The sequence below is a fragment of the Anolis carolinensis genome, chromosome 4 (genome assembly GCF_035594765.1).
Source record: "Anolis carolinensis isolate JA03-04 chromosome 4, rAnoCar3.1.pri, whole genome shotgun sequence".
NCBI lineage: Eukaryota > Metazoa > Chordata > Lepidosauria > Squamata > Dactyloidae > Anolis > Anolis carolinensis.
In genome coordinates, this window is record NC_085844.1 from 16,673,980 (window position 1) to 16,686,412 (window position 12,433).

The 12,433-nt window shown below is 39.5% G+C and overlaps 1 protein-coding gene across 2 annotated transcripts in view; it reads left to right on the plus strand.

The window, feature by feature from the left end:
• Positions 1-12,433, plus strand: part of washc5 (WASH complex subunit 5) — a 29,582-nt gene that overhangs the window by 10,781 nt on the left and 6,368 nt on the right. For both annotated transcript variants that reach the window (XM_003219396.4, XM_008108215.3), the window contains exons 11-22: positions 334-463; positions 1,297-1,409; positions 2,495-2,661; positions 3,279-3,354; positions 4,345-4,455; positions 4,577-4,717; positions 7,970-8,050; positions 8,286-8,387; positions 9,291-9,470; positions 9,872-9,996; positions 10,114-10,276; positions 11,648-11,750. In XM_003219396.4, the coding sequence (XP_003219444.2) occupies positions 334-463; positions 1,297-1,409; positions 2,495-2,661; positions 3,279-3,354; positions 4,345-4,455; positions 4,577-4,717; positions 7,970-8,050; positions 8,286-8,387; positions 9,291-9,470; positions 9,872-9,996; positions 10,114-10,276; positions 11,648-11,750 (1,492 nt within the window). The remainder of the gene's footprint in view (positions 1-333; positions 464-1,296; positions 1,410-2,494; positions 2,662-3,278; positions 3,355-4,344; positions 4,456-4,576; positions 4,718-7,969; positions 8,051-8,285; positions 8,388-9,290; positions 9,471-9,871; positions 9,997-10,113; positions 10,277-11,647; positions 11,751-12,433) is intronic.

Genomic DNA, 12,433 nt, shown 5'->3' on the forward strand with positions numbered 1-12,433 from the left:
TTTTCTTTTTAATGGTTCAATATATACACAAAGTGTGTTCCATGCACAAAATTATTAAAACTATTGTGCATTAAATTGCTATGTGTAAAAGGTATAGAAGAAGCATACATTAATTTGGGTCCCATTTTCATATATCTGTTCGTGTTCTTACATGCAGATACAAGTATTCCAAAATCTGAAATCAAAAACACTTCTGGTCCCAAGCATTTTAGATAAGGGAAACTCAACCTGTATCAATAGGGATCAACTGATATTCAAGTATAACGTTGATATTGTTGCAATTTTCCCTTTCTTATTCTGATTTAAACCAAGGAGGCACTCCTTTTTCATTAGATGTTCAAGCAGATGTTATCAGAAAAGCAATCCAAATGGGAAAGCTACAGAAAAGAAGGATCAGAAAGGATGGCTGAACTGGCAGACGTCTTTTCAGGTGTTAAGCCTCTAACAAGAGTGGAGAAAAATGGTAAGCAATAAGCAACCCTTTTGTTATTAAATGCTTTTCTTTAGCTCTTACTTTGTGAGAATAAGGAGCTGCTTGATAGCAAGTTCGATCCCATCTGTGCAATGCATTTCAATATTGTGCAGTAGTAGTCCAGCGCTCTAATCTCTTTTTAATGTGGTTTTTATTGTGCTGTATTTTAAACTTTATTTGAACTGCTGCACCTTAGTGACTTTGTGAATAAGGCAACAGTACTGTATCAAGTAAATACTTTTTGTACAAGAACAAAGCACGTTTCACTTTGAGGGAGACATTTTCTCTTGTTTTGGACATTTTTGAAAGTGATGATTTGTTTACTGCCTTGACAAATTGAATTCTGTTTTTGTGTTGTCAAGTTTTGTGAAACTTTGACATATTTGCATGCCACAAAATCCACACCAAACCTCAATCATTACACTGGCCCACACACATTTTGGTGACTCAAATGTTAGTCCTGTTGCTGGGTATATTTGACCTGATGATTCCAAAAATGGCACCAGTTTCCCCTATCAGCTCTAATTTTTTATGCCAACTACCAGGCTTCATCTGCTCACCCATAACAAACCACAATAACTATACCTAAGAAACTAGAGCTGACATGTCTATCCAATGCAGTTTTCTGAATCAGTGCCCCAAATAACCCCAGGAACAGACCTAAAAAATAAGACACTAAGAGAAAAAAATGGGGGGGAGGGGGTGGGGTTGTCTGTGTTATTGTTCTCTTCAAAAAAATTGCTGACACTTGAAAACACACCATTTGTAAACCGAATCCTTGAATTTAAATGGCCAATGTTTTGTCTCTCTTCCTGCCCAAACAGAAAACCTACAAGCTTGGTTCAGAGAAATCTCCAAACAGATCATGTCTTTAAACTATGAGGACTCCACTGCCGCAGGAAGGAAGACGGTGCAACTAATACAAGCATTGGAGGAGGTACAATAATGCAGGGTTAAGGAATTATTTGTAGTTGCATCACATAATTAGTATTGTTCCACTCTGGATTTTAATTTCAATATGCCTTTTCTCACTTTTTCCCCTCTTTCTTATTTTGAAACACTCAAAACATAATGCAATTATTTTATCACGTCTTCTTTACCGCCCAACCCTCCCATTACTTACATATCATTATAAAAATACAGCTCTGCCAATTCTGTTACTTCTACTTATTCTAATTTCTACTGTCACATATAATTTTTGCAATGAGTTTGTTAATTGCTTAACCACAGTCCTTCCTTGGATATTTTGTGCTTTACATTCACCATTGCCTTTGCACATGAAGCTATTAAATGGCTTCTGTGTATTTTCAAATACAGTGTTCCCTCACTACTTCGCAGTTCGCTTTTTGCGGTCTCGCTGTTTCACGGTTTTTTAATTAACACTAAAATAATAGTATAAATCATAAAATAATATTATAAATTCCTGTTTCTACTTCCTTCCCAAGGAGAAGCCTAAGGAAGGAAGGAAGGAAAGAAGGAAGGAGAAACCAAAGAGAGAGAGAAAAGGAGACTCAAGCAGCTTTGTTTTCGCCTCACAAGGCAGTGGCAGGCAAATCCCTACTTTGCGGATTTTCACTTTTCGCAGATGGTCCTGGAATGTAACCCCCACGATAAGTGAGGGAACACTATAGAGTTTCCTAATTTATAGATTATCTTTTCCAACAAGGCTATAGCTCATATCCTGATTAACTGATACTTTATTGACAGATTCTCTAGCTTTTTCCAGATTCTTCAAATCTGCACAGGTGTCTGGATATGAATGGCTACAACTGGTTTAAAATTGTCTTGTTTCAACTTGTGAAATTTAATATTACACTCTGTTAAAATTGAATTAGTTTAAATCAGGGAAGTTGCCTTTTTTGGTTCGCAGTCTTTTGATCTTTAGAGATAGGGCAGGATATAAATAGATACAGACAAAAACATTTAATGTTAGAATTAAATTCAAACATTTTAGAATATCAGTATTTAAAACTTAAAATCTCTCCATCTTTCCTTGGTGGGTTGTGTTTTAATTGTTGAAAGGTTCAAGAATTCCACCAACTGGAGTCCAACCTGCAAGTTTGCCAATTCCTGGCTGATTCTCGGAAGTTCCTTCATCAGATGATCCGCACCATCAACATTAAAGAAGAGGTTTTGATCACCATGCAGATTGTTGGTGACCTTTCCTACGCCTGGCAGCTAATTGACAGGTAAAACTATTATATGGTTTATTGCTTTCATGGGACACTTTTTTTCCATGGCTGTACTGGCAGAGCAATTCTGTGAATAATATTTTCAAGCCCTGTTTCGTTTAGCTTTATATCTGTGGAATGTCCAGGGTGGGAGAAAGAACGCTTGTCTGTTGGAGGCAGGTGTGAATGTTGCATTTGGCCACCTTGATTCATACCTGCCTCAAACAGACCAGAGTTCTTTCTCTCACCCTGGACGTTCACAGATAATATAACCCCAACTTGCCTAGTTTCCAACAGACCTCACAACCTCTGAGGATGCCTTCCATAGATGTGAGCGAAACATCAGGAAAGAATGCTTCTGGAACATGGCCATACAGCCCAGAAAATTCACAGCAATCCAGTTATGATGTTATTGCTATAAGTCCCATTTTCAGGAAAAGACAGCTGCAGTGTAAATAAATAAAGCAATAGATCATTTATTTTCTCTGTATAGGAGATGTAGTCCCCTGGCCTCTTTTCTGCAACTTGAAAGTGGGACAAACATGTATAACCTTGTCGTGAAAACTAGATCTTTGAATAAATGGTTTCAGTTGCTAGTTGAGATCGTGATTTCTCCCTCCTTTTCTGTCTCCCAGTTTCACATCTATCATGCAAGAAAGCATCAGGGCTAACCCATCCATGGTAACCAAACTCAGAGCTACATTTTTAAAGGTGAGTAGGCCCATAAAGTAGAAATAAGCCAGATGCTTTGACAAAATTCAGTTCTTGACATCAACACTTTTGCTTAGAATCATGAACCTGGGTTGTTGTGTGTTTTGCGGGCTGTATGGCCATGTTCTAGAAGTATTGTCTCCTGACGTTTCGCCCACATCTCTGGCAGGCATCCTCACACCTCTGAGGATGTCTGCCATAGATGTGGGCGAAACGTCAGGAGAAAACATGGCCATACAGCCCACAAAACACACAACAACCCTGTGATTCCGGCCATGAAAGCCTTCGACAACACAATCATGAACCTGACTTTAAGAATTGTTATATAGCACTATGTAACACGATTTTTGTTCCTGGGTTATAAATGTCATTTCCTAATTAGCCTTTTCATATAAACACGGAAAATGTTTATTAAGCTGCAAACAACTTTGTGTTGTTTTTATGATTGGAAACCGCCCTGAGTCCCATCTGGGAGATAGGGCAGTATATAAATATAGTTGTTATTATTATTATCATTATTATTATTATTATTATTATTATTATTATTATTATTTTGCGGGACATCCTTTAGCACATTTTCCATATAGTTTTTCAGTGAATATCTCATCGAGTCTCAAATCAATTTGACATAGTTTGTGGCAGCCAGAAAAACAAATTTTCTGGAGTATAACAACTACTTTCAAACCAGGAACAGAGTTTTTTTGAACTCCGAATTGTAGTTCTTTCTTCCCATGAAGCAGAAGAATTGTTTTAAGCACTAAATGATCTGGAATTCACTTTAAACCATTATGGGCTCATTTGAGTCCACGGTAAGAATTAACAGACTTCTAGCTATTTCTTCTACCTTGATGCAATTACAAATGCCAACAGATATGCTGGTATGCGAATACCCTTAATGCAAAAAAGTGGGACCTATTCATTTCCATTGTCCTTGGCATGTGTATTTGTCTCACCCCTTAGAAACCTTAACCCTTCTCCATTGGCTTTTAGCTGGCTTCTGCTCTTGATATGCCACTGCTCCGTATCAATCAAGCAAACAGCCCCGACCTTCTCAGCGTATCACAGTATTATTCTGGAGAACTGGTCTCCTATGTGAGAAAGGTAAGACTTGCCTTATAATCCTGCTCCAAACATGTGCGTTTTCCTAATTTTACATGATTTCAAGAGAGCTGTTACAGCTTACACCTAAATCTATCTTGTTGCTTTTCATATATTAAAAAAGGTTTTGCAGATCATCCCAGAAAGCATGTTTACCTCCCTTCTTAAGATCATAAAGCTGCAGACGCACAATATAATTGAAGTGCCCACCCGCCTGGACAAAGACAAATTGAGGGATTATGCCCAGCTTGGGCCGCGATACGAGGTGAGTTTTCATTTTTAAAAACTTGGAAGTAGAGAGAGATAGGGATGCCGATGAATATAGATGCCAACTAATACAAGGCAGCAAATAAAGGTCTGGATTTGTCAGACTGCAATTCCCACCACCCCCGGTGGCAAAAGTGATTAAAGTTACAGTCCATCACATCTAGACCACTGCTTCTTAAACTGTGGGTCCAGATTCCAAATAATAATAATAAACTTTATTTATATACTGTCCTATCTTCCCGAAGGGACTTGATGAACAACAAAGTCAGTAAACATTCAATGCCATACAAAAGAAAAATACATAAACAAATAACCATCCCACCCAAAACATACAGAATTGTGTTAAAAGCAGAAACCCCAACTAAGACTCCACAAAACAATCCATAAGGCTGCTGCATTATATGCAAGTGGTAGGAATACTTTTTAATGTAAAATTTGGGTAGTTTACCAATGTGTAGGTTTATACATAGATGGGGTCCCCTTAGATCTATATTGGAGTCCTGAAAAATTTGGCAGCAGGAAATGTTTTCTGAATGTTTTAGATATTTCCACAAATGTGCTGTGCACTGTTTTCAGTAGAAGATGCTTCAGCTGTGCTTCATAAAAAGCCAGGGGGTGCTATTGTTCTAGCTATGGATAGGTTTTTGAACTGGTTTTAAGAATTTTAACTTTATTGTTGGTACTGCTGATATTTAATTCTGTTTTAATATCTGTATATTTTTAGTTTTTAGATTGTATTGTGTTGGTTTTACTGTGGGCCGTTTTGAGTCTCTTTTTGGAGAGAGAAAGTTGAGTATAAATGGGAATAATCATCATCAGTGTGTTTAGTAAGCCTTGTAAATGCTAATTTGTATATACCTGAGGTCCTGTACAAATACCTTGGGCCAAAAGGGAACACGAGAGGAAATCTATAAGAAACAGGTGAAGTATGAATTAAAATTATAAATACAGAGGAGAAACCCTGCTGGACTGCAGCCAATCAGAGGGCTATGGGTAGTGCAAGAAGCAATGGCAATCTTCCATTGATGTTCTTGAAACAGTGTTTCAGAAGTGTTCTCTGACTCTTGTGGGAGAAGAAGCGGAGGGAATCGTCTTCTTATTGTAGCGTTTTACGCCTTTCCATTTTTAAAGAAAACTGGATAATTTATTCATCCCCATTACACATTATTGACTCTATCTGTTTGTAGACAAATCCTCTGCTTACTGAACTATCACATGGGGGAGTGTAGTCTGTGTTTATATTTTCCTTTATATATACTGTAGAGTCTCACTTATCCAACATAAACGGGCCGGCAGAATGTTGGATAAGTGAAAATGTTGGATAATAAGGAGGGATTAAGGAAAAGCCTATTAAACGTCAAATTATGTTAAGATTTTACAAATTAAGCACAAAAAACACCATGTTTTAAAACAAATCAACAGAAAAAAGTAGTTCAATACATGGTAACGTTATGTAGCAATTACTGTATTTACGAATTTAGCACCAAAATATTGCAGTGTATTGAAAACATTGACAACAAATACATTGACTACTAAAAGGCAGACTGCATTGGATAATTCAGAACACTGGATAAGCGAAGGTTGGATAAGCGAGACTCTACTATATATATATAAGGTGAACTTTGCTATTGCGGAAGTCCTAAATCTTGCAGTATTTTCAATTTTTTTAAATTAAAAGGGTAAAAGCATCAGTAACACGCTATGTTCAAGTTGGGAAATCCCATATTTACAAAAAGGGAAAATAGACTTAGCTGCAGCAAATCAAAGATACAGTGTTCTCTCACTACTTCCCAGTTCGCTTTTTGCAGATTCGTTGTTTCACGATTTTTCAATAAACTCTAAAATATATATATATAAATCATAAAAAATTACAATTTACAGCCTAAGGAAGAGAGGAAGGAGAAGCCAAAGAGAGAGAAAAGGAGCCCAAGCGGCAATGGGAGGAGAAGGAGGCGATCTATCAACATATGAATGGTTGATAAAGACTTAAAATAACTACTAAAATAATGTATAAATATATAGCATCCCTACTTTGCAGATTTTCACTTATTGAAGGTGGTCATGGAATCTAACCCTCAAGATAAGCGAGGAAACACTGTATATAGACACTGGACATTTTCTAAAGAAAATAATACATTATTGTTAAAAGTTGCATGCAAGATGCTTAATGGTGACAAGAATGCCCACACTTTCACATCACTCAATCTAAAATGGAGAGAATCAACAGTTCCCATCCCACCTTAAAATAAATGCCTTTAGCTGTTTCTAGGCAAATGGGGAGCTCTGGAGTCGATTGCTACCCGACTCTTAAAAAAAACCATGGGGGTACTCCTGCATCATTCGATTAGCTCTGTGAGACTCCATCTTTAAAATGTCTCAAATCCATGAATTCTTAACCACAAATGTAGAGAGATTACTTTATACCATTCTCCTCCCACCCACCCCGAACCGTATCACTGCTTGGCTATCATTCCATCCTATGTTTATAAAGCAGGCATGGGCAAACTTCGGCCCTCCTGGTGTTTTGGACTTCAGCTTCCACAATTCCTAACAGCCAGTTTGGTACACAAAACCCCCATGGCCAAAGAAAAATACCGGAGAGTTGAAGTCGAAAATACCTGGAGGGCCGAAGTTTGCCCATGCCTGTTATAAAGTCTCAAAATGAATTTTTTCCTTTATTTATAGCAAACCCATTTATTGTTGAATTTGTGACCCAGTAATATGAGGGAGGCCACATGATTTCACTCCTTTCCTAATCTAGTTATTACACAACATGAGTCAACGCATTGAAACAATAGGAGTTTGATAAGACTCAACACTTACGTAAGTTCCATTGATTAAGTAGGTTATTCTTGACAGGACTAAGTATTTGATTTAGGTCACTGCCATTGTCTAAATCAGAGTTTCTCAAACTGTGCTCATCCAGACGTTTTGGACCCACAATTCCTAAGAGCTGGTAAAATGGCTGGGATTTCTGGGAGCTGAAGTCCAAAACAGTCTGGAGGAACACAGTTTGAAAAACACAGGTCAAAATATTTCTCGAGCCTTCTTCTTCCTGTGATGGAATCACTGTTTGTGGATAATGGATTACATTTGGCATAGTAATCACAAATTGGCATAGGCATTCCCTCTGGCAAATGAGAGATGTAGGTATTTTGTTGGAAGCAATGATGTATGAAAAGAGGGGGGACTTCTTTGCTCATAATAGGAGCTACCTTTTAACTCTCATTCTCCCGCTCCTTTTCCAAAGGTTGCGAAGCTCACACATGCAATTTCAATTTTCACGGAAGGCATCCTGATGATGAAAACAACACTGGTTGGGATCATTAAGGTAATATTTCCCATCACAGAAGTAAACTTAAAAAAAGCTAGAAAGCAGCTTGAAGCACAAACTCTTCCTTAAGCAAATGTGTGAAGGAGTGGGGTTGCCAATTTCTGAGGACTAGCTGAAGTCCTGACATATGTGAAGCAACTTGATGGAACTGTTGAATTCACACTTGTAGAAAGGATTGAACGTCATTTACATGGCATACCCCTCCTCCTCCCATGTTTCTCTTTCTTCTTAGGTGGACCCAAAGCAACTGCTAGAAGATGGAATAAGGAAGGAGCTGGTGAAACGGGTGGCCCTCGCTCTGCACAGAGGTCTTATGTTCAACCCCAAAGCCAAGGTGTCCAGAAATCGCTCTCAAATGCTCCCCATTCCCCCCCAATTCCGTATTTTTGCTTTGTCTTAAGCCGATTGTGATACAATGGTTCATCATATGTGCAGATATCTTGTATAACTGTGTATTTGTTGACCACCAAGGCCAGTTTTTGAAGCTAAAATTACAACTCATAGAATCATAAAGTTGGAAGAGAACACAAGGGGCATCCAGTCCAACATGTAGCCATTGAACCTCTGTTTAAAGGTTGGACGGCCATAGATCCTCCAGCATAACTCTATTGCAGACATGGGCTAATTTGGGCCCTCTAAGTGTTTTGGACTTCAACTCTTACAATTCCTAACTGCCTACCAGCAGCTACCTGTTCTACGGTCAGCTTCTGGTCCAATCACACCATAGAGAACTGCTTCTTAAGCAATGAATCCCAACCCCAAATGGGGACCCCTGCTTAGCTCAATATTGGGGTCATGAAAAATTTGGCAACCATTTCTGACTGCCACCTATTTACACAAATCTGTTACCAACCACATGTAGTGTTTACAGTGGACTCTGCAGAAAATGCTTCAGTTGTACTCCCAACAAAAAGAAAAGTCAGCCTGTTTAGCAAGCCTTGAAAAAGGCTGCTTTATTATCAGTAAATGTTAGATTTTTTGTACCAGTTTTATATACTTGTATACTTAGAGGCATGTAAAAAAATTTCAGATGGAAAGGGGTCACAAGTGGAAAAGGTTTAAGAAGCCCTGCCATATTTCACTGGGGGACCGAGGAAGATACCTGGAAATGTTATATTTTGTCATATTTGGATAAATGAAACTATGGGTCCTGACCTGATGGATATGTGGATCCCTCTTATGGAGATTGTGATCAGTGTCTTTCTGATGGCTTGATTTACTTTCCCTGTTTTCTCAGCCCAGTGAACTCATGCCCAGGTTAAAAGACATGGCAGCCACCATGGATGGATTCCATCGTTCTTTTGAGTACATACAGGATTACGTCAACATTTATGGCTTAAAAATCTGGCAAGAAGAAGTGTCACGAATCATCAACTACAGCGTGGAGCAGGAGTGCAATAACTTCTTAAGGACCAAGGTACAAGATAGCCTAGCTGTTTTTAGTTCTGCAACAACCAAGTTATCATTAAGGGTAGAATACAGAGATAGAGATAGCTATACAAACATTTTGAATCAATCTGTGATTTAGGATGGGGTGAGATACTCATGCAGCTCAAGTGACACTTGATGATTCTCACCATGTTACCCTACATAGACTTGGATTGTAAGTATATGATGATGTGTATATTCAACAGATTTAATAAAGTTGTGAAAGGCCCAGTAAGTCCAGGGTCTAAAATAACATGGGTGTATCCCAAGTTCTTTTGAGGACGTTTAAGATAAACATTTGATAGTTTGCATGCCTTACCTGAAAATCTAAATCTCACAACAAAAGGAATGTTATCAGTCAGTATAGTCCTTAAAGGTATTATGTTTCAGATTCAAGATTGGCAAAGCATATACCAGTCTACCCATATCCCAATACCCAAATTTGCACCTGTGGATGAATCTGTGACATTTATTGGCCGTCTCTGCCGAGAGATTCTCAGGATTACCGATCCAAAGTGAGTGTTGTACATGGCTTTTTAAAAATGAAACCTCCTTAATGAATGTGCTTGTTTTTCCAATGTCATCTTTCATTCATGTTTGTATCCCTCAATTCTCTTCCTGTTTCCTATCAGAGTTGCCTGTTATATTGACCAACTGAACACCTGGTATGACATGAAAACCCATCAGGAAGTATCCAGCAGCCGCCTCTTTTCCGAGATCCAGGACACTTTGGGCACCTTTGGCCTGAATGGTTTGGATAGGCTTCTCTGCTTCATGATTGTGAAGGAACTTCAGGTACCTGGTATTAATCATGCAGAGAAGGGCAGAGAGTAGAGTAAGATCTATCAGAAATGTAATTTTTGCAGTAGATCTGCAAGTGTCCCTTCCATTCGCCTGTCGTTGGGAGATTGGGCAGCCCCAGAACGGGACAACAGCTTCTCTGTCTGTCATAAAGGAGGGCAACTGAGGAGTGACCCATTTTTCCCACCCCAACTATAAAATAAGTGAACCAAACCAAATTTTCCACCTAGACGTATTTACAAGGCCATTGCTTTTCCATAAGGTTTCCTCTTCACGTAGTCCCAGACAATTAGGAACAAATTGGGAATGTAGATCACAGGACATTCCAGTTAACAAAATTGAGCAGGCATCCTCAAACTGCAGTCTTCAGAAGCCCTAACCAGCTTGTTCAATGGTTGGGAATGCTTGGAAGTCGGAAGCCCAAACGGCTAGAGAGCTGCAGTTTGAGGATTCCTGGAATAGAGATATGGAAATGGACAGCTGTACTGTCCTTCAGATAGAGTTTACAACAGGGCATTGGTCACCTCAAAACTGTCTCCCATCCCAAATAAGCTGGATTGTCATGGCAGCAACCCTACTAGTTTGGAAATACTGCTGCTTTTGATAAAATAGCTGCCATTTAGGACGTGCTCCTGGGTGACATGCCAGACTGGCATGTATTACAAAGAACTTGTTGGATGAGGTTGTTGTGGAGAGGGGTAATCTCTCCTCAGCAGCAGGCCAGGTCTGAGAGACAAGTGGAGTTGCATTTGTATATCAGGATAAAATCCACTTGACCAGATCTCCTATCCCACAGTCAACAAAGTTAGAGTATATTTACTTAAACGTGGAGAGCCAGGACAGAGTAGGGATTCTGTTGGTGTGCCGACCATCTCATTACCCAATTGTCTCCCTTCCTGAGCTAGCCAGGGTGATCTCAGGGTTGGTTTTGGAGTCTCCACAGCTTGTGATATACTGAGAGCCTTCAACATCTTAGCCGAGATTGCTGTATCAGGAGTGGTTCAGGACTTCCCGTCTGCCATGACATCCGTGGGTCCATCCCATGATCCATCCCAAGTGATATCTGGCTCTACTCATGCATCCTCTTGACCCTGTGTTGTGTGCAGTAGGTACAAATGATGGTGACATGGAAATGGAAAGCGCTTTCTGTTTCTCCATTGTCATGAACACGTCACCACTTGGTCAGGTTTAGACTTGCTGGGAGGCAGAGCCTTTGCAGGGATGGAATACCCATTAAAATGGCCTACTCCAAGAGATGGACTGTGGTTTGCCCAAGACCCCCATGTGACAAATGGGCACACATTTTTGCCATGTACCGATGTACTTTTTCTGCAAATTAACACCACTAATGTGTCTATTTTTTAGAATTTCCTCCGCATGTTTCAGAAAACTGTGATGCACGACAAAGGAGTGCATGAGGCACTGAAATCCCTTATGAAGTCTGTCAGCCCTCTCAAGGGAATTGTGGGTAAGTAGAGCCTTCTACTTGACTTCCATGTGGGAAACCACAGTTTCAAAGTCACCCAGCCTACAGGTGTCTTGCAGTAGTTTTACAAGTACATGTCTAAAATAGAAAGATTTGCCGCACAAAACGGGTGCCTTGTAGAAATGGTCCCTTATACAAAAACAGTGGGGAACCATGGTTTTTAGTCAAGGATCATATTTCCTTTTTTTCTGTCAAGCTAATGATTGATGAGTCCTCTGCGAAATACGGACAAGGCCCGTATCATCTTCTCCCTGACTCTTTCCGCAAATCCTTTTGCTCTTTCCCTCCCCAACCGTTGAGCCATCAGAGGAGACACAAAACTGTCATTTCCAAAGAGCTTTTGAAATGATGTTCAATGCCTCACATTATCCATGTGTATTTTATAGGCCATGCATTGTTTAGTGCACAAAGGATATGAAGAAGAGGCATTTGTTGCTTCCTGCCTTGAGTCATAATTATAGGTTGGAATCCTGCTGAGAAATGGGAGATAATTCCAGATGATGTAATTCATAATTGCAGAGAGAACAGAGCAGGTTGGTCTGGGTCGGGATTTGCCAAACGTCTCACTGAGGCTGCCATGAAGACCCTGCAGAGCCACTTAATCATGGTGATCATGGGGCTTTCCACATGTAAGCCTATCAGAAGGCACCTGCTAACAGAATCAG